At 45.5% G+C, this 24,665-nt stretch overlaps 1 protein-coding gene across 1 annotated transcript in view; it reads left to right on the forward strand.

Annotated features, from left to right (window-relative positions):
- The window catches only part of nav3 (neuron navigator 3), a 165,656-nt gene extending 142,611 nt beyond the window's left edge, over positions 1–23,045 (forward strand). Inside the window, 18 exon segments of the mRNA XM_042078849.1 lie at positions 2,458–2,541; positions 3,978–4,089; positions 4,547–4,674; positions 6,737–6,760; positions 7,471–7,640; positions 8,237–8,323; positions 9,463–9,616; positions 12,057–12,243; positions 13,684–13,781; positions 13,886–13,981; positions 14,272–14,440; positions 14,765–15,000; positions 15,372–15,526; positions 15,922–15,993; positions 16,506–16,702; positions 17,324–17,442; positions 18,207–18,410; positions 19,748–23,045. Coding sequence (XP_041934783.1) covers positions 2,458–2,541; positions 3,978–4,089; positions 4,547–4,674; positions 6,737–6,760; positions 7,471–7,640; positions 8,237–8,323; positions 9,463–9,616; positions 12,057–12,243; positions 13,684–13,781; positions 13,886–13,981; positions 14,272–14,440; positions 14,765–15,000; positions 15,372–15,526; positions 15,922–15,993; positions 16,506–16,702; positions 17,324–17,442; positions 18,207–18,410; positions 19,748–19,867 — 2,412 coding nt within the window. The 3' untranslated portion in view covers positions 19,868–23,045.
- The last annotated feature ends 1,620 nt before the right edge of the window (positions 23,046–24,665 follow it).

The following is a 24,665-nucleotide window of genomic DNA, read 5'->3' on the forward strand; positions in this document are numbered from 1 at the left end:
GAATTCTTCTTGACAGTTCTTACTTTGTTTACTGTGCGTTGACCTGTGCACATTTCAGATAAGCCTGCAGAGTTAGCATTAAGGCTACATGTTGTTTTGGCCTGGGGGCAGTAGTAGAACTTGATTGGTAATGCTGTCCACACTGATGCTCTCTGATTCTCTCTGTCTGTCTCTCTCTCTCTCTCTCTCTCTCTCTCTCTCTCTCTCTCTCTCTCTCTCTCTCTCTCTCTCTCTCTCTCTCTCTTTCTCTCTCTCTGTAACCCAGTCAGAGTAAGGGGGAGAAAAAGGGGGTGACTGCCCCTGTGAAGGATTAGTGGAGAAAGCAGTTTGGTCAGAGTCACTTGAAGCTGTGTGGCCTTTCTTGTATGCCCCCCGCCCCCCCTCGAGACTGGATTACATTCCTCCCTCCATCTTGTATTAAAGGAGGGGGTTTAAGAGTTCGTCACCTCTCCCTCTCCACCTCTCCTCGACATTCTGTGGGTGCCTTTGCCACCTTTCATCCCCTCATCCCCTCCCTCCCTCATGTTTCTATCCCTCCTTCAGTCTGTGGCTCCAGTGTTTTTTTTTTTCCTTTTCCATGTGCGATGGATTTTTTTTTTTTTTTTGTCGCCCACCCACTTCCTCCCCTTTTGATCTCTCTCCCAAATGCCCTCCCATGTGCCCAGTAGCAGGCGAGTGACCAGTGCAGGCTTGGGGCTCTAGCTGGCGTAGCTCTGGCACACACACGCGTGTGTGTGTGTTTCAGTAAGCATGGCCGAGAGAAGATGCAGCACACTGGCCAGCTCTCTGATCTGGCCCCCGCTGAACCGCTACCCGGGCGGCACCCAATGGTCAGGGGTCAGGGGTCGCGTCATTAAAGGCAGCCGTGACCTCAGGACCAAGCGAGCACAGACGCAGTCTCAGACGCAGGCACGGGTCAAGGACCGCTGGGCATGTGCGGAGACGCGGCTGCCAAGTGGACAGGTGGGCACGTAGGCGGCAGGGGCAAGCAGGTTGGACGTCATGCCAAGGTTTTGGGATGGATCTGGACATGTGACATTTACAAAGGTTACTCCCTGCAGGACGAGGAGGAAGATGATGAGGATATGGAGGATGAAGAGCAGGAGGGGATTCTTTTTTTTTTTGCATAGCTTTTCTCTACAGGTCCATGGCTATTCATAGCATCACAACCACAGGTTATGGCTTAGCTTAGCTAACATTGGCTGTTATCTTGTAGGTTACCTAACATTGGCTGTTATCTTGAAAGTGCTCCAAGAAGGGCTTCTGTTAATTAGCACTGAATCTGTGTGTGAAAGACTTGGAAGGGTGATTGCATCTTATCTCTGGCAGGCTAAGACAGTGCAGGTGTGTACAATGAGTATTTATGGAGCTTTTGCATTGTTTGACATGATTATGTTCCTGAGTCCCTCTCCAGCAGTCTCACTGAGAGGGGCAGGTCAGTAAATAGGCTGCCTGGATCCAGTGCACTCATCTGGGGTGGATAGTCAGGGACGTGTGGGTCTGTGCTGGTAATGTTGGATAGCTGAGGACAAACAGCCAAGTTCTTTTTGGCATTACTGGAGTGGGTAGCAGCAGGGCTATGAGTTGTTGGGCTGCTTGTGCAGTTTTTTCTTGATTTGTCGGCCCTTTAATTCATTGGTCTGAATGTAATGCTAATATAAGCTAATAGAGTAGAAGTAGGGGAGTGATGCATCATCTATCAAAATATGGCAATATTTATGCAAATCTAAAATGGAAAGTTCTGCATTAGTTTGTGTGTGTGTGTGTGTGTGTGTCCAAAATCCACTTCCTCGACCTTGAGTTGGATAAATGGATACTTCAGCATACTCTGTGCTTCTTCTTACACCCCCGTTTCAGTAGTAAGCCCCAGCGCAGTGAAAACAAGCCCTGTAGGCTCATGTTAGAACAAGGCTCAAACACAAGGTCTTCTTTGAACTGACGGGTATTGCATTAGCACCCCAACCCACTTCAATGGCGTCATACCAGGCTAACAGGGAAGTGATTAGCGATGTAGAGCGGTATGTCAGCACACCGGGCTGTCTGTCAGGGCTTTATACTGAATGAAATGAGTTCTGTGGAAAGAAAGATAATTTTCACAGGTTTACAATCTTATCTCAGCTTTCTTGCTTCATCATATCAGAGGGCGATAAAATAAGAAAGAAAAACATGGTGGGAAATGTTTTGTGTTTTTTTTATCTTCATGGGCCATGTCACTTGTCAGGGTGTGAAGGGAGAAAAAGAGGCGAGCCAAAAAAACACAAAGTTCTGCTCGTCACCCTGAGGTGACCGCTCAGTTCCGCCTCAGTGCCTTCACAGTTTTGCAGTGTCATGTCAAGCAGCTGTGCTATGCTAACAGTCCTGTGTTTTTTCTCTTCTCTTTTCTTCTCCCCTTTTTTTGTTTTGTTTTGTTTTGTCTGTTTGTTTGTTTGTTTGTGTCTGTCCGTACCCTCTTGACAGGCTCACCTGGTGGCTGCCTTCGAGAAGAGTCTGGCGAACATGACCTGTCGGCTGCAGAGCCTGACCATGACGGCGGAACAGAAGGTACCGTACCCAAGAGTCTCCCCTCCCCCTCTCCCCCCTTCACCCGGCCCGGCCCCGTGGCCCAGTCACGTAGGGCCATAGCAGGCTTGTGCTCCGAGAGCAGACAAACATCTGGTTCTCTCTGTCCACCTCAACACCCCCCATCTGCTCAGAAATAAATTGTAAAAAAAGTGTAAAGGTTTTTATCCAGTCGACTTTGATTCGGAACAGGAAGTCCTTTTTAGAAGCAGGTGTTTGTACATTTTTAATCTCTGACAACTTTTTATCTTTTTTTTACAAGTATAACAAAGGGGGTTTTTTTGTATCAGGGAATCTTCTAACCACAGAAGTTATGCTGCCACATTTTTAGTCACGCTGATGTTCTGTATCAGATGAAAAAAAAATATGCTCACTGCCATGAGCAAACACAGTCATGCCTCACTGGTTAAAACTGAAACACATAAAGGTGTCAGACACTTCTGTTTGTTATTCTTGCAGTTCATTTATACCGTAGACTAAAGCGATTAACCCACACTCCTCAAATAATGGCTCAGTAAAAACGGGGGATCAAATGAGCAGTGCACACACACACGTGTGTATGTGTGTGTGTGTGTGTGTGTGTTGTGTGTGTGTGTGTGTGTGTGTTTGTGTGTGCGTCCGTGTGTGCATCACAGATGCCTCCAAATGCAACCTGAGCCCCCCCCCCCCCCCCCCCCCTCTTGCACACACAACACTCAGCAGCCCCGAACTCGATCTGCCCTGACACACACACACACACACACACCCTTAATCCTCCCTGAATTAAATTCCGTCTCTATCCAGGGATGTCTTTGTTAAATAGACACAGACTTTTAATTAAAACCCTGAAACCCTATCACCAGCCCAGGGTACTTTGGGATGAATTGCAAAGGCTGTTCTTTCATCTAACGAGTGCGGGCCTTCAGTGGAAGCCAGTGTGATGTAGGTTATACTAAGTAGGTGGTGAGTAGCATGAAAAACTCCAAAAGCATATTGCCAAACCATATGCCTCCGCAATCTGCTACCGGGCTTATCTCCATGTGAGATATGGAGGGAGGAATAATTGATGGGGAAAGTTGACAGCTGTCACTATGTGTGTACTGCTCAGGAATACCAACTTAGTCATGCCTGCTGGTTACACATACACACACACACACACGTACACACAGAGAGACACACACACACACACACACACACTATGCTAAAAGATTGATGAAGTCGATACCTATCAGTCTTCTCCAACTGTTAAGTCTTTTCTCTCGGGGAATTGCTTCAATGTATGGAAATGTAATGAAGGTATCATTATGCAGGAGATGATGAGGATGATTTATGTATGGGTAGAGGGGTGTATGTATGTGTGTGTGTGTGTGTGTGTGTGTGTGTGTGTTGCACTGTGTACCACTGTGATGTAAACAGTGTTGTGAATGTGAACTTCTCAGGAGTCGGAGCTGGCTGAGCTGAGGGAGACCATTGAGGCCCTTAAAGCCCAGAACACAGACGCCCAGACGGCCATCCAGGTGGCCCTCAATGGCCCCGACCACATCAGCAGAGGTACCAGCATACCCTGTCTTCACTACTGAGGCTTCGGGACCTTATAAATGAATCTTACTCCAATGAACCTTAGGTTACACTTTACTTGACAGTGTTGACATAAGAGTGACATAACACTGTCATGAACGTGTCATAAACAAGTCATAAACGTTTATGACATAACTTATTAAGTGACATTAAGTTTTTGTCATAACAAGTTAGGGTTAGGATTGGGGTTAGGGTTGGGGTTGGGGTTGGGGTTAGGTTTAGGGTTAGGGTTAGGTTTCATGTGTCATGACAGTGTCATGTGTTCATCGATACTGTCATAGTAAAGTGTTACCGAATCTTATGAATAAAAACATGCTATTGTAGTTCTAAAGCTAAAGTAGGCTGTGTCTATATGGGTTTTTATGTTTATGTTTTATATTGTGAGGGGGGGGGGGTATTCATGTGTTAATAGCCATCGTATTTTCCTTAGGGACTGACCAGCGAATCAGGCGGCAGCACTCGTCCGACAGCATGTCCAGCATCAACAGCGCGGCCAGCCACTCCAGCATGGGCAGTTCCAAGGATGCCGAGGACAAGAAGAAGAAGAAGAAGAGCTGGGTTAGTGCCTGGGTCAGGGGTCGGCAGGGTCAGGGGTCAGCAGGGAGGATGGGTGAGAGAGAGAAAGAGATGACCAGCAAGCTTCAACTTCCCTTCACCTCTAAACTGACACCCATGCTAGTAGTCTCTGAGCCCTATGTGCTGATGTGAAAAGTTACATGGCTTATTATAGGCCGACAGAACCTGAAGGTTTGTTGGATGAAGTCTCTCAAATTTTTGCTGGATCTTAAAAATGTCTCAGTGAAAAAGAGTTTGGAAGTCAAAACTCCCCCTTTGCCTTCCTTGTGGGCGAAGACATTAATGGCTGCACAGCATGACATGGTGGTTGATACGTGACACATTTACAAAACAGCAAGGAGGGTGCCATTCAAGTTGAGTTTTTGTTTTTAAGCATGAAGAACTAGGAGGGGATTATGTCGTTCATGATTTCTCTCACAGTAATCCTCAAAGTAAACATCTAGTATCACTGTTTGGTCATATTTTTAGCGCCACCAGTCTGTCTTTCAAGCTTCGTGTTCTTGCAGGCCAGGCATCTTAGAGCTGCACTGTATTAAATGCTCTTTCAGTCATACCCAGCAGCTGTCTTCAGACACAGTCACTCAAGCCTCTCATAACCTCTTGCTTTGTGGTTCCACCTCTTCTCTGACCACCCCCTCACTTTTGACTCCAGCAAGGCAATGGTAGTCGACCAAAGGTGAATATGACCAGCCTTCCTATAGCTTCCAGCATGCTGTTGTGCAGGTGGTAGAAGATGGACTCATGGGGCAGGAGGGAAGGAATGATCCAGTATTGCCCCCCCCCCCCCCCCTGCTCCCCATCTAGCACCCCTTTGCCCCCTGCCATGTTGTCTCTAATTGAATACCTGCCCCCCTCCCCCCCCCCCTTCCCTTCAGGAGTCCAAGAGTCTTCTCCTGTTTTGTATGTGTCTTGCTCCCTGTAGAGACAGTAGAAGTCGTTTTTATTTATTTGTTATTTATTTTTGAAGAGTGCCCCTTGCTCAAGTGTTCTTTTATTTCTTTCCTGGCATCTCAAGTCATTTCATTCCCCCACTCCTTGCATTGATAGAAATGGTGTTTGGTGTTGGTGAAAGATGATAAAAGCTGTGCATGTGTGATCATGTCTGATAACTATGAAATGCTTTTTTAATGTGTGTCATGACCATGTAAATGGAAAATAAGAACATTAGATAGGATGAAAAATACACCAGTATGAACTTTTTACCTCAGGTTTTCAACTGTTCAGCCATCCTTATGTAATAGAAGAGTATTAAAGTAGAGTATGGCTCCTATCTTATGCCTATGGATGGAGAGACGTGTTAACAACCCAGCTTCCTACCCTCTCTGAATCTAGAGTTTAATGAGAGCAAAGTTTAACCTGCCCCCATTAATACAAATGAGATCTTTATTTATGCAGCACTAAATTATTCAGCTGTGTAATGCCTGCCTGCTCTCTCCCGCTGTGCGAGGCACCTCAGACCTGTCGCTCAAAGGTTAGCCGAGTGCACAGACCCCCCGCCGTGAGCACAGCCAGTTCACCGCGAATGAGAAGCTGTGTGCTAACACGTACGCACAAAACTACACACAGTAACACCCAAACACACACACACACACACACACACACTCACTCACACACACCCGTGCACACACACACACACACAAACACACACACACACACACACACACACACACACACACACACACACACACACACACACACACAACCACAGAACTGGACCAACAAGGCAGACTCTGTAGGGGGCACAGATTTCTGGTCTGTGTAAAAAGCCTGAGAGAGCACACAAAACACATGTTCAGTTTGTAAAATTGGAATCTTAATATCCAGTCATCCTTGTGTGCTGACTGTATAAACTGGCATTTTAACGACTGTGTTTGACTTGGTGTGTAAAATGAAGAGAAGGTGTGGTAGAGTGGCAGGTGGGCTGGTAGGGATGTGTTCGGCGGGTGAATCAGGCATGCGGTCACCGTGCCTTAATGAGTGTTGAAGCGTGCTGTGCTACCTGGACGAGGCTTGTTCGTAACGGTCAGATGTGTTTTGTCTTCAGGTGGCTGATTCCATCCCTGCCCAGGTCAGTGTTTCCAATACACGCCACCAGCGCTCCTCTCTCTGGATGCCCCCCCCTCTCCCCTTTCCCTTTTCAAACTTCTTCTCCTCTCATTCCACCTCTACAGATCACCCCTCCTTCTCTCTATTCTTCCTCCCTCTCTCTTTCTCCTCTTCTCTCAAGCATCCGTTTCCCCCCCCAGAGGCATCTGCATGGCAACAGTCTTTTTCTCTTTCTCTTCTCTTCCTGTCTCTTCCTGTGATTGGCAGCTCATGTCCACTGTGTTTTCCCTGAGAAGAAAAACAAACAAACCAACAAACAAACAGACAGACAGACAGACAGAAGCACAGGTCAAGAATCAAAAACAAAAACACATACAACCTTACTGGAGGCCCAAACTCTCACAGCTTCCTTATTTATCATCTGCTATGTCTACACTTAAAAACACAGTCCTTGGCAAAGGACCGACAATAATCAATCTGTGAACTCCTTCAAGCTCCTTTCTTTCCTACACGGAATGGCCCCTGTTTGGATCAGCTACTTCACCCTTACCCTCCTTTTCTCTCTCAATTGATTCTTTCCCCTCGTACTGACCTGAGGTCGATGTTTGGACCTGCCCCTGGTAGACAGTAACCCAGAGGAGAAATGTCAGTTAAAAGAAAGGGGGATAGCCTTTCAGAAAAGGGTGAGTTTGATGTGTGGATTGTGTTGTTGTTTTTTAAATATGCCTGCAGTTGCGGAGCTCCTTCAAGCAGGCGTTCAGCAAGAAGAAGACCAGCAAGATGCAGTCGCAAGACGACATCGAGGAGATGACGGACTCCTCCCTGCCATCTTCTCCCAAGCTTCAGCACGCCAACAGACAGGGCAGCATACAGGCGCTCCGGGCATCCCCGTCCACCACAGAGTGAGTGCCTGATCACCACACACACACACACACACACACACAAACACACACAGAGTCATCCATAGAATACACAAACACACACACACACACACACACACACACACAGTCATCCATAGAATACACAAACACTCACACATACACACACACACACACACACACACACACACACACACACACACACACACACACACACACTCCCACTGCAAGACAAAGGTGAATTCTGTATGCAATTAATACATTCTTAATTCTTATATGTTAACATACACATGTCTGCATACTGTATACACATAGACATACATGCACGCACCAACCACATGCAGTACCTATGCTAATACTTAAGTGCTATTCCGTTTAAACCTTTCATGAACACACTGAAATATTCATGTTAGAAATACACATGTGATGTCCAAAGCACTTCGGAGAACATTGTTTTCTTTTTTTAGTGAAGACCTTTCTTCTTAATTAGACAAGCCTTCCTTTCTGCTTCTTTTAACTGAATTTGTCTCTTGTTGCTTTTTTATTTGTTTTCCTTCTTCTATAACATGCCTCTGATCATTTCATCCTTATCCCATGTCTGTGTGTCTGTCTGTCTGTAGCAAGTGTTTTTGTGATAGCAAGTCCTCCCCACTTTGGATTCCAAAGAAAAGGCAAAACGGCCATGTGGTCTACAAGCATCGGTCTCGGTAACCATGGGGTAGCATGCTGGGAGAGAGTTTGCGCTTGCGGTTGGCGTGTTTTTATCTGCATCTCCTAATACCATCAAAACACAAACAAAAATACAACATCAGACAAGCTCAAATGTCATTAAAAACAGCAGGGAACAGCTTGTAACAGCTGACACAAAAAAGCAAACTCAATGTATTCCTGTTTTGGTGCACTGGTTCAACAACAAGCCAAAGTTAGCCTCGGTTAGTGATGCTAGGGTTGCAAGTTTAGAGAACATTTTTCTTAGAAAAAAACACAGATGATCCCTGTCTCAACGCCACTTTAAAGCCAGTGTGGATGAAAACATCTCCTAAATGACTAAGTGGACATTATTGTGTGGCTTAATTAACTCAAGTCTCCTTTCAGAGAGCGGTCATAGCCTTAGCTTAAAGCATTCCCGCTTAGCTCATCTGTGGAACGTGTGGGTTTTACCCCTCCTAATACAGACAAGGGCAAGGCAAAAAGTGCAGAGTGCTCTGTCTCTCCCTTTCAGCTGCGGGGGGGGGGGGGGGGAGAGATCCTTTCTGTTAGCCGGCAGTGACAGGCGTGGTGGGTTTTAACATCCGTGGTGTGTGGGTCAGCAACAGCTTTGGGCTCGTCTCGACATGTCTCAGAAGAAAAAGAGGCCCTGACAGGGTCTCGCAGCAGTGCCCCACAGCTGCCTGTGTAGAGGAGATGATGCCGTGTGCTCAGGGTCTGAAAGTCAATTCTCGGGCGTCTCCAGGCTAGAGTGTGGGGTTGTGCTATTGCCTGGAAATTAAGACATTGTGGGCGATTTTACGCAAGTCACAGTGGATTTTATTGGTTTGCAGTTTTGTGTGTGTGTGTGTCTGTGTGTCTGTGTCTCTGGCTCGTTAGTTAGGAAATGAGAAATGCTGTGCCCTCTCCTTTAAGTATCTTTACTCCCCTGCCATGCGTATGCCTTGTGTTTCATATTACATGATCTCTGAAAACGATGCCCTAATTCCTCCAACGTCTTCTCTCCGGTGGTGTGTGCACAAGCGGTGTCTCTCCCGTTGCATTGTGGGTAACTCTCCGCACCTGTGTGACCTCCCCCCGCGTGACCTCTCCGTATCCCCCCTTCTCCCCCTCTCTCTGTGGCGTGTGCCCTGGGCAGGCTGTGCGAGTGCACAGAGGCGGAGGCCGAGATCATCCTGCAGCTGAAGAACGAGCTGAGGGAGAAGGAGCTCAAGCTGACCGACATCCGCCTGGAGGCCCTCAGCTCCGCACACCACCTGGACCAGATCCGGGAGGCCATGAACCGCATGCAGGTGAGCAGGCACACACACACACACACAACGCATGTACATGCCTGTACACACACACACACACACACACGCACACACACACACACACATGCAGGCACACACACACACACTCTTGTATGAGCATACATGCACATACACACACACACCTGCAGACACACACACATGCAGGCACACACACACTCGTATGAACATACCGTACACACACACATATGCAGGCACACAAACACTTGTATGTAAGGTGCACGCACATACACACATGTGCAGACATGCAGGTGCATGCACGCACACACAAATACATACACATGTATACATATATACAGAGAGAGAGAGAGAACCACAGTGTATGACCAGATTCACATATCCGTTATATATGCTGTGTACTGTATGCACACATGAGAAATCATATTCATGCAGACTCATACACATCATTTCATACTATGAGAATGAAACCAGACAACTCAATAAAGCTGACGTGATAGCCACGGTATTTTCACTAAAACCCTTCAGAGATGATGTGAATACAGTTTGTGGGTTTAATAAAGAAGGACTCCGCAGACTGCAGGGAATGGTATCTGGGCTTTAATCAGATGTCCTGTCTCATCTAGGTCCCAAGACTCATAAAGCAGATAGAAGTCTAATAACATACTGTTGTTCCCATAGTCACACGCTACTCCTGAGTTTAATACGTTTCATCAAAACACTGGAGAATCAAAACACCACAGAAAATAAAATAAAACTATGACTTCTAACATATGGCATGAAAGCTATGCATTAGTAAGATTTCCTATAGGGTATGGGGTTGTTTCTATCTCTCAAACCTCTTTGAAAATGACTGAGCAAGGAAATACATCTATTATTAATTCCATGTATTATTCTGTTAATCAATCAGTGATTTTGCAATGGGAGCTTTAAGTGGGAGTTAATGAGAGTGCTGTCTGTGGTCAGAGAGTGTTGAGATTGCAGTGGAGCTGGAGTCCAATCTCCAGCGAGCAGACCATTAAAGGCCAAAGCCTGCCAGTGTTGCTGGACTCCCCCCAGAGGGCTGGTGTGTGGGGCCAACATGTCCAATCTGGGACTGCAGCTTAGGTGGGCCACCCTCCGGGCAGCCAACCGTAACGCTGTCAGCCTATGGAGTGTGGGGGGGGGGGGGGGGGGGGGGGGAGCAGATTTGCAGTGTGCTGTCAAGGTGACCGAAGGGTCAGGTGGTTGTTGCTAGCGGTGATCTCAAACTCCCAGTGGAGCCACACAAGCGACACAAACACCTCTGACTGCCCCGTGGGCAGAGAGCTTGTCCTGAGATGCCTCCTCTCACACGAAAGGTTGTCAGCTGAGCTGTCAAACCAGCAGTAACAGAACATGGAAAAATTGAGAGCAAGGGAGCGAGAGAGAGAGAGAGAGAGAGAGAGAGAGAGAGAGAGAGAGAGAAAGAGAGAGAGAGTGGAGGGGAGCCACAGAAAGGAAGACATGGGAAAGGGAAAGAAATGAAAATAAAGAGGAACACAGATGAAGTGAAAGAATACAGTGAGAAAGAGATGGAGGGTGAAAAGGTGAACGAGAAGTTGTCTGAATGCAGCATTCGCTTTGTTGTCACAGCGACAAAATCTCATTTAAGTCAGCTAAGCATTGACCGCCTGTGACAAGCACTAAGTAGTCTGATAGAACAACAACTTGTGAATGGACTGATCCCCAACTCTCAGATCTCTCTTGTGTAATATGACTTGACAATGAATATGGCCGCTTTTTCATCTTCTCCGTGTGCAGAGATTACCGATGAAGATTAAAAGCAAGCCGACACTCGCGACACTCACACGCGTGCAGGAGTAATACTGCTCCTTCAGACAACAATGCACAAGCGAAAGAAAGAACTTTTGGCAGAGTGAAAATTAACTTTCTTTCTCAGCCCAAATCTGCTTACCTCCCCGTGGAATGAGGGTTTTTTTTCTGTTTGAGTTTCTTTAACTCTTTTTTTCCTGTAATCTGATTACAGCCACTGAGGTTTGCATGTGAAGATCAGGCAGGCAGAGGGAGATGCATGTGTTTGTCAGATTGCAACAAATCTGCTTTTGTTATGAATGTTTCATTTGCCATACCAAATGTAGATCAAAGTGCAAACCCAAAACTTGTAACAGCATAGCTGTGTTCAATTCTACTGTACACAAAAGGCAAGCTAGTTACATGACAGTCAACAAATATCTTTTGGACAGCCAGTGCCACATCAAGAGCATCTGAAATAATACTGTGTCAGCTGTAATGACCATGGTTATTCCGCAAGCTTTTTCTTGCGGAATACTTTTCTCTCTGCACTTTCTTTGCCATCAGCTGAGTCTTGTCCCCTGTAGATTCACATGATCTGTCCACACTTGTTAAGCTTAGAGACATGCATCACCGACAATGTTCTTCTCTCCCCTCCACTCCCCCCACCCTCTCCCCTCCCATCTCCCAGAACGAAATTGAGCTTCTCAAGGCAGAGAACGACCGCCTGAAGTCCAGCGGGAACTCCACCCCGCAGGCTACCCCAGCCAAGACGGCCCGGCCCCCCTCCGAGACATCCAGCACTTCATCCTCATCCTCGCGCCAGTCCCTGGGCCTCTCCCTCAACAACCTCAACATCACAGACACCATCATGTCTGGTGAGTGGTAGGGCCACAAGTCTGCCGTCGTCGGCAGGATCTCACAAAGATATCATGACTGGCTCCTCAGAGAGTGATCACAGGATCTAGACAAGAGGTCCTTGGTGGAAGAAAGGGGACATCCGAGGGATTTAAAGTCTTTTTAATTACACTACAAATTTTAATTGATTCAAGAATTAACTTAATTGGCCCAAACTGCCTCAAGAAATCTGCAGCATTCATTACCCTGTGGTTGCATCATACTTTCAGGCCTATATTAAGTAATGGTTCTCATGGTTCTGTCATGAAAAGTGGGTAAAAGAATATGTCACCGTTCGCCATTATTGCCAGGTGCTCATTTTGTAACATGCTTGTCGACAAAAGTTCAGGCATTCTCATACAATCCTCTACCGGACAATCGGAAAGTACCAAAAGTTACGGTCCACTCTCTCCAGAGCTTGCCCATTTTCCTCCTCCAGCATTAGTATTGATTACTATTCCAATTATTCCAAAGTTTCTGTCGCTTAAAAGGCCGTTTGACCGCGGTGCACAGCTGGGGCAGAATGGAGGCAGTGAAGAGTGAAATGGGGGATTTTGTGGGCAGCCGGCCGTGCAACACAACGGCCATTGCCGAAAAAAAGCCTCTCAACCGCACGTGGCTCTCTTAACGGTCCTCTCGCTCTGCCTCTCCCTGCCCGTTAATTAAAGAGGAGAGAGCGGGGCCATTTCTCTCTCTCTCTCTCTCCTTTCTCTCCCTCTCTCTCTCTCTCTCTCTCTCTCTCTCTCTCCCTCCTCCTCTCTCTCGGCGGGCACCAGAGCTGGGGCTTAATTGATGGAGGGATGAGCGGCACGCAGCAGTGCGTGGGAAGACGAGTGGCAGAGGGACGTTATCGCCCCGCCACAGAGGCCACGCGCCAACAAGCCACCCCGAATACAAAGCACCTTACTCACTTGTCCTCTCACACACTCATTTCATTCTTTCTCTTCTCTCTCTGAGTCTCTGGTTCCCCCACTTTTCAACCCCCTCCCCCCAAACTCACTCTTGATCTTTTTTTTTTCTGCTTCTTTTCTTCTTACTTTATCCCTCTCTTCTCTTCACTCTCCTTCATCCTTCACTCTTTTGCAGTCAGCTCAGTGTAAAAAGCAGCATCAAAGCGGCAAGCTTTCCTGAGTTATGTGAACAATTCAAAGTGCGTTTTGGAGCCTCAAAGCACTGCCTTGCACCGACAGATAAACAATAAGTCTTAACTTGCACGCCGCTCATATCAAATTGAGTCATGCCATTTTGCTCACGGAACCGTTTGCCCTTGTACATTAGTTCTGAAGACGCGTATAATGGAGAGTTGAGGACTTGACGTACTCAGGGACTGTATGACTTATTAGCCATCAGGCTGCCTTTGAAGTTTCCCCTTTGTGAGCAAAAAATTTGTGTGTGTGTGGGGTTGTTGTTTTTTTCTGCAGATATTCTGTTGGATGACGGCTATGAAGGGAACCTTCGCAAAGAGGGCCGAAGTGTCAGAATAGTGGTGACGATCCACAGTGGCTCCAACAAGACGAAGGTGATCTTGAAATACCGATTTGATATTCAAGTTTCAGTGCCAATGGTCATTAAGTCCTGCAGGATGAACTATACGTAACTATTTTCTATGCTTTACATTGGTAGGGCTCTCAGAGTCAGGAGTACCTCATTGGTTCCATTGGCGTGAGCGGGAAGACTAAATGGGATGTGCTCGATGGTGTGATACGACGCCTGTTCAAGGTCAGTCACTCTTCACAGTAAGAATGTTAAATACTGAATAGAATGGCAGCCAAACAATTGTGGAAGTAAAGCATGAACTGTCTAGAAAAGCATAACTTGTAGTATTTACAAATGTCTTTACAGTATGTATGTTTCAGTCTGGGCCCTTGAGCACCATGTAAATTAAATTGAATATCTTTAACATGCTGAAGCTCACAGAGCATTGATGATAAACAATTCACTGATATTACTTAAGGAATGAATGCAGTGTCAGTTTTGACAAGGTGGCTGTCTCCTGCTTGCGTTCCCAGGAGTATGTGTTCCGCGTGGACCCCGCGACCAGCCTGGGACTGACCTCAGAGAGCATCATGTGCTACCGGATGGGGGACGTGGTGCGAGGCCAGGCCTCAGAGGTGCCCGAGCTGCTCCCCTGCGGATACCTGGTGGGCGACAACAACGTCATCACCGTCAACCTCAAAGGTGAGGCGGCCCCATCGGGGAGCGCTAGTCATCCTTTGCTGACCGACAGCCATGTTTGGGTTTTTATTTACTTTGTTTGTGGCTCAGTTTACGTGAGCTTTTGTTGTTTTTGTTGCTTTGCTTTTTATCTTTGTTGTGATGATATAATTTATGTAATCTTTTGAAACTGTAGATGTGAAACAAAAAATATTTTCACTCAGATCATAAAATCTCCCAGGCAGTCCGTCCTGCTCCCATCTCCTCTTGAAGCTTCTTCTTCTTCTCATTTCATGCTCACGTGTCTCTTTTCCTCTCCTCTCCTCTTTCATTGTCTGCCCCCTGCAGGCATGAAGGAGAACAGCATCGACGGGTTGGTGTTTGACACGCTCATCCCCAAGCCTATCATCCAGCGCTACCTGAACCTGCTGATGGAGCACCGGCGCATCATCCTGTCCGGCCCCAGCGGCACCGGCAAGTCCTTCCTGGCCAGCAAGTTGGCTGAGTTCATCGTCACGCAGTCAGGCATGGAGGTGTCTGAGACCACCGTGGCCAGTTTCAACGTGGACCAGAAGTCCAGCAAGGTACGGAGAAAGTTGAGATGAAAGGTTTTTTTATATGGTGTTTGTTAAGGGTTCAGTGCTGGGTGTTAATTGGGTTTGTAAGTGTATTATTTAATCATTACAGTTTTGCTAGGGTTTCTTTTCTTTGTCTATGTAGCGCTTTGATCTATGACTGCTACAGTATGTCACAGCATTGGATACCGCAGTCAGAATTCTCAATTGCACAATGGTTTCATGTCTTGTTGTTTATAAGTGTGTGTGTTTATGTGTGTGTGTGTGTGTGTGTGTGTGTGTGTGTGTGTGTGTGTGTGTGTGTGTGTGTGTGTGTGTGTGTGTGTATGTGTATGTGTGTGTGTGTCTCTGTGCGTGCGTGTGCGTGCTCATGTTCGCAGGACTTGAGGCAGTACCTGTGCACACTGGCGGAGCAGTGCAACTTGGAGGAGACGGACATGGAACTGCCCACAGTGGTCATCCTGGACAACCTGCACCACATCGGCTCCCTCAGCGACATCTTCAACGGCTTCCTCAACTGCAAGTACCACACATGGTGAGAGGCCCTCCTGCTATGCTCCGCTGGGGATGCTGGCATGAGCTGTGCACTCTCCCGGTGCATATAATGATGATAATGATGATGATGGCTGTGATGTTGTGTTTGATGATATGTGTTAAAAACTTCATTATACGGAACCATAAGTTAATGCATTTTGTATGTTAAGTATAGCAAAGAGAAACCATTTAGTGTGTCTGGGTGTGATTGCACTCAGAGGGTAATGTACTGTTTAATTTTGTTTACAATGTTACATGTGACATGTCTAATTCTCTTTCTCTCTCTCTGTCTCTCCCCTCCCTCTCTCACTCCATCCCTCTCTCTCTCCCTCTACCCTCTCTCTCTCCTCCTCCTCCCTCCCTCCCTCCCTCTCTCTTTTTATGTGTTTGTTATAGCCCCTATGTTATTGGAACCATGAATCAGGGTGTGTCTTCGTCTCCCAATCTGGAACTTCATCACAACTTTAGGTACAGGATTTCATTTAATAGTTTGTGATAGTAATATGGGTTGTCTCAGTAACATAACTAAAACCAGCTGTAGATAAACATAATTTAAAAAGCTGAAATAGAGACTGTAGTGCACATGTAGTATTTGCTATGACAGTGTTCTACCACAAGGGGGAGCTCGTTGATGGTAGTACACACAACTTGATTTGGGAGAAAAAGAAAATACCCTCGGACAAGTAAATGACAGGAGTTACTAAGAAACTGAATGCATTTGCTTAATTTTAACAGTTTGTTAAAATATCTCACAATAGTAAATAAAAGTATAGCTAATTTGTCATTCAGAGCAGGTGTCCAACTTGCCCACTGGGTCAACAGAAAATAATCCAAAGACCTAGGATGGTTTTGAAAGGAATATATAATGAGTGTAGCCATGAGTGTAGCTACCTGCACCAGGAAAGCTACCTACGAATACATTTGTCTAGTTTGTACTCAAATTGGCATGCCCACATGAACGGTGTGCCCATGGTGTGCAGGTGGGTGCTGTGTGCCAACCACACTGAGCCGGTGAAAGGCTTTCTGGGCCGCTTCCTGAGGAGGAAGCTCATCGAGACTGAGATCGGCAAGAACATGCGCAGCAATGACCTCATCAAGATCATCGACTGGATTCCCAAGACCTGGCATCACCTAAACAGCTTCCTTGAAGCACACAGCTCCTCTGATGTCACCATCGGTGAGATTATACACCCACACACATACACACACACACACAAACACACATACTCAGGTTATATATATCCATGGTGTTCTTGCAATCCATCTGTTGTATAATATATATTATAAATAATGTATCATCCTGCTCAGTCCATTTTCTGTTATTTCATCTGGTTTGTCAAAAAACTCAAAACGGACTAGCATTATATAAGTATATATACTCTTTTGATCCCGTGAGGGAAATTTGGCCTCTGCATTTATCCCAATCTGTGAATTAGTGAAACACACTCAGCACACAGTGAGGTGAAGCACACACTAATCCCGGCGCAGTGAGCTGCCTACAACAGCGGCGCTCAGGGAGCAGTGAGGGGTTAGGTGCCTTGCTCAAGGGTACTTCAGCCGTGCCTACTGGTCGGGGTTCGAACCGGGAACCCTCCGGTTACAAGTCCGAAGCGCTAACCAGTAGGCCACGGCTGATTGACATCAGTCAATCTCTGTTTTCAGATGCATTAAAAACACTCTTTCAAAGGAACCTAAAGTCTAAATCCTACACTCTTCAATTCCATTTTTGACACTATTACAAATACCACCCTTAAACAAATCGCTCTGTGTGTAATGTAATGTGATTTACTTTCATCAGGCCCACGTCTGTTCCTGTCCTGCCCAATGGATGTGGACGGCTCGCGGGTGTGGTTCACTGACCTGTGGAACTACTCCCTGGTGCCCTACCTGCTGGAGGCTGTAAGGGAGGGACTCCAGGTAGGTGATCTAGCAGGTCCCTGGGAGTTAGGCGGGGATCACATTGGCCAGCGGCAAGAGGCAGCGGTAACGCAACACTCTGACCATAATAAGTTCTATCTTGTTCCTATGGTAACACAAACGGTTTGCCTTAACTAACAATTGAATATGCTCGCGTTGTGCTTTGAAAGCTGAACCAAGTTCAACGCTCAGCTTGTTCAAAGCCAAACGATAGAGAACAATAGGAAACCTGCCACTTGCCGCTGGTCAGTGTGATCCCTGCCTTACAGAACTGGAGCCCAGCATTGCGCAATCAAGTCAGGGTCATTAAAGTGAAACAGAGACATGCTGTGTAATGATGGAGAGAGTACTGCATGTATCTTAAAAGTGCCTTTGGCAAATGTAAGTGTACTTACTCATGCGACAGTAATGTGTTTAATTGCTTATTGATTGATTGAGTAATGGTAATGCCCAAAAATACATAAAGCTATGTCAGATATGCAGTATGTCTCCAGTTAGTATCAACTCTTCCTCTGATGTGTTTTATCAGGTAGTCAAATCCGTTTTAAATTCTTCAACATGATTGTGCTGCTTAGCCATTAGTGTTCAAATGCGCTTTCCCAGTCAGATGTGTCACACTGTTGTCTTTGAGACTAAGTTTAGCTGCCCTGTCTGCATGTACGCATGCCTATATTGAAATGAACATGAATGAGCATGAATGCTTAACTAGCTTGCTGGTGTATAATGGCTGACCAGAGCGTTATCTTCCGTCCGTCTCACCCCAGCTGTACGGGAAGCGGGCGGCGTGGGAGGACCCGACCAAGTGGGTGAACGACACGTATCCCTGGAGCTCGGCGTCCATGCAGCACGACTGCCAGTCCCTGTTGCAGCTGCGTCCAGAGGACGTGGGCTACGATGGCTACACCTCCTCCAAGGAGGGCGCGTCCTCCAAGCAGGTCTCCCAGAGCGACACCGAGGGGGACCCCCTGGTAAGGAATCGGATATGCACCGCACTTTTATTGCATCTCTTGGAATTGTTGAGGACAAAATTCAAGAAGTTGCATCCGTATATATCCGTGTGCCATCGTTGCACTGAGCTATTTGATTTGGATATTATGCAAACCCAGATCAAAGTCAAATCGAATCAATCTTTATTTAAATAGCGCATTTTTGTGCAGTGTTGCAAGACAAGGTGCTTAACAATGCAAAGCCCATAGAGAAATGTAATCATATCAAGACAAACAGGACATGAATCAATTTTCAAATTTATATGCTTAGCACAGAATGATATGGAGTTGTTGTTTTTCACTTTCAGAGGCCTAGTGTTTTTCTATCCGCAAATGCCAGAGTATTTCATCTCAGTGTGGACACCAAATAGGCCACATAATATATTTTCCCTCACAAGAAAATAAACAAATACCCTCAGGCGTAAACAACTATAAACAAGCGTAAGCACCACCACCAAGTGAGATTTCTGATCCTGTCCTCCTGCTGGTTTGCAATTAATTTCATCCACGGATTTTAAAAACAAAGATCCTCTTTCCTTGTTTCATCCAGAAGTGCTGGCTCTGGGCCGATCTGTCCATCTCTAATGGGCTTTAATTGATGGCCTGTCAGCAGGAGGTCTCCCACTGTTGACACAAAGAGCCAAGGAATAGAGGGTTAAAAAACATAAACAAACAACAAACAAACGCTATCCTGGACCTATCCTCATTATTTGGCCGACTTCACTCTACTTCCTGTCGGTCAGCGGGCGAGCGAGATAACCTGTGCGGTAGCAGGAGGTGAAAAGGAATAGCCTTTTTAGTCCGTGGGCTTCTCTCTGCTCTCTCTGTATCCAAACCACAGGGAGGCTGAGCCACAGTAGACAGCCAAGCAAACCACCAACAGCACAGAGGCCATTTCTGAAAAGCTTTCTGTCACCCGACTGATTTGTAAGGGACGTGATTAGATGGGGAATTACAATAGGGAAATCAGCTACAGACGAATCCTGTTTGCAACAAGCTAAATTGAATGGGCAAGTGATAAATACAAAGTGATGAGGCTTCAACTGATATAATTGTGGTCTTGTCCACCCTTAAGTCTATACATTTTTCTAAAAGTGTACTTTTGGCTATTATAGCCGAGTTGAGATGTATATTATGTTAAATGTACTTTTCTCTCTTTTGTACATACGGTCCTTTGAGCTGTCTGGTAACTCTTGGAGTTGGTTTTATTTCTGGAATATGTTGTTATCCTGTCAGATTCCACTCCTCCAGGAAAACAGTTTGAGCTGAGTGTGTATTAACTGTGTGTATGTGTGTGTGTGTGTGTATCAACATTTCAGATGAACATGCTCATGAGACTGCAGGAGGCCGCCAACTACTCGAGCGCACAGAGCTGTGACAGCGACAGCGCCAGTCACCATGACGACCTCCTGGACTCATCGCTGGAGTCGGCGCTGTAGACTACTGGGAAGCCCACAGGAGATGAGGACGCGTCCAGTCAGAGAGAGAGAGAGACGACCGAGGGAGAGGGAGAGAGAGCGAGAACTGGGCAGCTGCCCCTGGGATGCCTCAGAGCTGAGCTAGACTGACCTGCACTCTGGCCCAAACCACCCTAACCCAACATTTCTGTTAGCTGTCCCCCCACGCCAGGGAAGAAAGCTCTGATTGTATGTGTTGAGCGTCTGTGTGAGACAGTGTGTGTGTGTGTGTGTGTGTGTGTGTGTATGAGGAGGGCGTTGTTGTGTCCACCAATGACATGTCGTCAGTTGTTTGTATGGCAGGAGTGTTGATCAGCTAAGTCTAAGGATCACACACAGTTTCTCTTTCTTTTCCTCTGTGGCCTGAGCATGACACACATGCTGACACACACACACACACACACACACACACACACACACAAACACATACACACACGTCCTCGGCTGCTCCAAACCTCTGCAACATCAGCCACTTAGAGGGTGATTGCTTGGACCTGTGCCCCAGTAGTCGCGAGCTAGAGCTGAACAGGTGTTTTTTTCCCTCCTGAGCTCCTGTGACTGCCATGGTGGTCCAGCAGGCTTATACTGTTTCACACTGATGTTTACAGTGGGCCGAGTCTTTCTCCCCCCGCCACCATCTCTGCCGAGATCTTCACACACACTCCAACTCGGATGCATGTTCGCCGCCGCCGACACACACCACCTTCCCGACAAAAAACGTGATTTACGAGGAGCCACGCAACACTGGCGCTGTGCTCAAACGTGTGGTTTACTTGCCGCACGCACAAGCAAGCAGCATCGCCAAAGGAAGCACAAGAGGGACTGTGGTAGAACTACTACTGTGAAACAAGGGTCTTTTGAAACACAAACAACAACAGCAAACAAACAAAAACAACAAACAACAATGAAAAAAAAAACATGCCACTCAATTCACTGCCAACCAATGGCATCGGGTGGGGGAGGGGTCAGAAGTCATGATCTGAGAAGACACTGTAATGGAAATTCATTTTTTTGACCTAGTAATGTGTGTCACAATCTTGCCCCGGTTCAGAATCGGAGGGGATGTCCTCTCCACCCCACCCACCTCCACTTCCTGTTACCTTGCTTTTGACTGTGCAGTGAAATACAGTTGGATATGGAAACCATACGCAAAACGCATAGCATTGGTTCTCAATGTGTATGTTTGGTTAGTCATTTATGCACTTGAATCACGCGTTTCACACTTTTTTGTGGTTCATCGTCCTTGACCTCCTGAACAAGCAGCAATTGTACCAACCGTCTGCTGCTCGAGCGGGTCAAGAAAGAGAAACAAAAAAAACGAGAGAAAGTAAGAAATCCCTACTTTCACCTGAGGGACAGAACGAGAAGGGGACAAAGCTAAAACCGGTGCTTTCTCGCTGCCTTAAATGTGCTCAGCTCGGAATCAAATTTGAAGCGCTCTTCTGACCTTGAGTCTCTCAAATGCCATCCAAAGAGGATCTGATGACACCTTGTATGTAGTTGTCAATGCTTTTTTTAATAAGTATTTTTTATCTTGAGTTCAGGGTGGAGTCACAAATAGTGTCTCTGAGTTTGTGAAAGGCCACGTTCAGTTTTATTTTTCATATCGGAAGGCGAAAACCTTTCAGTGAATGTGTGCGTATTGAACACACAGGTAGAGTAGACCACTTTGAGAGTTTGCCATGAAGAGATGTGATATTTTTTATTTTGTCACCCAGTTGACCTGGGAAACACTTGAACCAACATGAGCACAATCCAACCTCGTGATTGAGATAGCCTGACAAGCATGTTGTTTTCAGTTTGCTATATATGTAAGTAGGAAATTGACCTTTACTTCTACATGCTATGTAAGCATGTGGATCAAAATAATGAGAAAAAAAAAGCATTTTAATTTAATTTATCCTTTTTTATTTTTAAAAAAAAAAAAAGTTATGTGGGATTATAGTTTTTGCACAGTTTATCGGGGGAGGGTATTTGTAAATAAAAGTCTTGCACAGTTAATCCAAGAAACATCCGCAAGGTTGATGTTCTACTCTGCTTACTGAGAATTATTGTATTTTGCAAACTGAGAAAAAAAAGAAGAATCATTAGAAAAGCAAACCAACACATTGTCAGAAACTGTTGTATGTCTTGTGATGACTGGTTGTTTTGCCTTTACAAAGCTGCAACGTGTACAGAGACAAGTGTTTGTAGTGTCTCCATAAACGTATGGTAAACCTATCGGAGCTCAATAACAGATAAATGACTCACTGTTTTCAGAACTAAAACTAGTTTGCCAAGACACCTAAAGAAAATCTAGTACTCTCATGCATCTTTACAAGTTTACCTTCAAAGTCCCTATGGTACAATCTCAGACATACACAGAACAGTGACATTGTTTCTTTTTTTACCCTTTAAATGACATGTCACGCTGTCACGTGTGTAGCTGGGTTCTGGGTTTTGTTGCCATTTTCTTTGACATTTTTGGAGGGTTCATCTTGAACCTACTGCCGTTAATCACTGAAAGAGGGATTCTCAGCAAACATTGGGTGCTATTGACCATCAAAACCAACCTCAGAGCATTCATTGCCGGTTACACAACCTCAGGACAATCCTTCTCTTGGTGCTCAACGGGTAGGCCGCCAGAGCAAGCAGTTAATGTCCTCAACAACCAGTGGTCTTGTTTGTCCCATAGGCACAATCTCCAAATGTTTTTTGTTATTGGAATTTGGTCATTATTAGCGGAGCTTCACAAGTCTGTCTGCTAAACCGTTTGCCAAATAAAATATCCTCTCAAATGCAAACAAGACTTTTATAATTGTGCTATATAATGTCAAACATCATGTACCTCAGTCTTGACTGCCCAATTGTCCAAAAAAAAAAAAAAGTTTCACACCTAAACCTGTGATGATTTCCGTGGGTACTAAACATTATATTCTATTGACTTCCTTTTTTATTGCAAGTACATCTCGGTGAGAACATAGCATTTAGTACTATGAAAATATTTTATTTCCTTTGATTTTATTATTTGGTGGAACATTTGTCCTTAAATGTTTTATATTTTGTACATTTGTAAGTAACATATCATGTAAATATAAAGAGACCACAATTTAAATCATCTGGAGGATTTTGTAGTCTTTGTAAAGCCCTAATAAATGGTATTTGGTGTCAACTTAAAAGATTCCTGTTGTATTTTATTTTATTTGCTGATATGAATATTTCCTACACATGCATAACACAATTAACGTAAATCAGTGGAGTAGTGTTGCTATACTAAATCACAACAGAAGTACACATAAATAGAAGTTTCACTACACTTCAAGGTTCCTTATTTAATGATGCCATGTAGGTCTGTCTGCTTAAACACTATGTGCACTTTGAGAAAGAGTACTTCGGAAAGATATGAAGAGTTCAGATGCAAAAGCCTCTAAATGCAAAAATGAGATAACAATGGTGAATGAATGATCTCCACACAGTTAATCAAATAAATTTGCTTCAAAACCCGCTAAATACCACTCTTTTCCTGGTCTGAAATATCGATTTGTAGGCAAAAACCTATAGGAGCCTGATAGAAATTGTTAATTGAGAAGAAAAGTAGTCAGACATTTTAAGAGGGTTTTGCAACTGAACTCTTCATATTAAAGGGAAACTATGCGACATTTTTAACTTAATAAAACAGTTTAAAAATCATTGTGATGGTTAAATGGCCTGTTGTGGCGAGAATGGTGGCTTTCCCTGCTCCCCCTGCTGCCTCCTGCAGGAAAACCAGCCTTGCAAGATCTGCACTATAGCGTTCCGGCAGTCCCGTGAGAAGTGAGAATGAGTGAGAAACAAGAAATGCTTCAAATTATCTGGACATATACACTCCCCCCTTAAACACTAGTTGGCCATGCCAGCTAGATATAAGATGGCTTAATTAGATGTTTATCATGGCAGAGCCAGCGAAAAGTCCAAAGAGACAGTTGTGAAATATGTACCCCAAAGCTGTAGGGGGAGCTCCATAAAGAAAAATGCGACAACAAAAGTGTTCTCTAAGCACGGTTGGGTAACGTCACTTCTGTTGACGTTTCAAACAAAACAGAGAGCTACAGTAGCTTGCCCTCTTTCCCCTTCCCTCCCGTGCAATTGAAACTAACATGAACACGCATCTTGCGGTGATTGGCTGGAACAGATTATGTTTAATGGTCCAGGCTGTACCAGGCTGTTTTTGGAGCCTGGGCTGTCCACAAAGACTCTGTAGGTGGACAGGCAGCTAGGTGAACATGAGGAGATGTGCCCCGAGTGACTAAAATGGCTTATTGCTTTTCTAAAACAGTTACATATATCTGGCAAGATTTCATAATATAAAGGCACAGCAACGAGAAATTTAATGATTTATTCATAGATAATCATTCTTCCGCCAAGAAATGTATTTCCTCTATCAGAATGGTTGCCAAGTTTAGGGGCAGCCATGGCTTACTGGTTAGCGCTTCGGACTTGTAACCGGAGGGTTGCCGGTTTGAACCCCGACCAGTAGGGACGGCTGAAGTGCCCTTGAGCAAGGCACCTAAGCCCTCACTGCTCCCCGAGCGCCGCTGTTGTAGCAGGCAGCTCACTGCACCGGGATTAGTGTGTGCTTCACCTCACTGTGTGATGAGTGTGTTTCACTAATTCACGGATTGGAATAAATGCAGAGACCAAATTTCCCTCACGGGATTAAAATAGTATATATACTATGCATACTTACTTAAGCAACGTTGAGACGCAGCTACTCCCAACTTTTGTGGTAGCGCAGTAATATAGAACGAAATGCGGTCAAGGT

The sequence above is a fragment of the Alosa sapidissima genome, chromosome 22 (genome assembly GCF_018492685.1).
Source record: "Alosa sapidissima isolate fAloSap1 chromosome 22, fAloSap1.pri, whole genome shotgun sequence".
Taxonomy (NCBI): Eukaryota; Metazoa; Chordata; class Actinopteri; order Clupeiformes; family Clupeidae; genus Alosa; species Alosa sapidissima.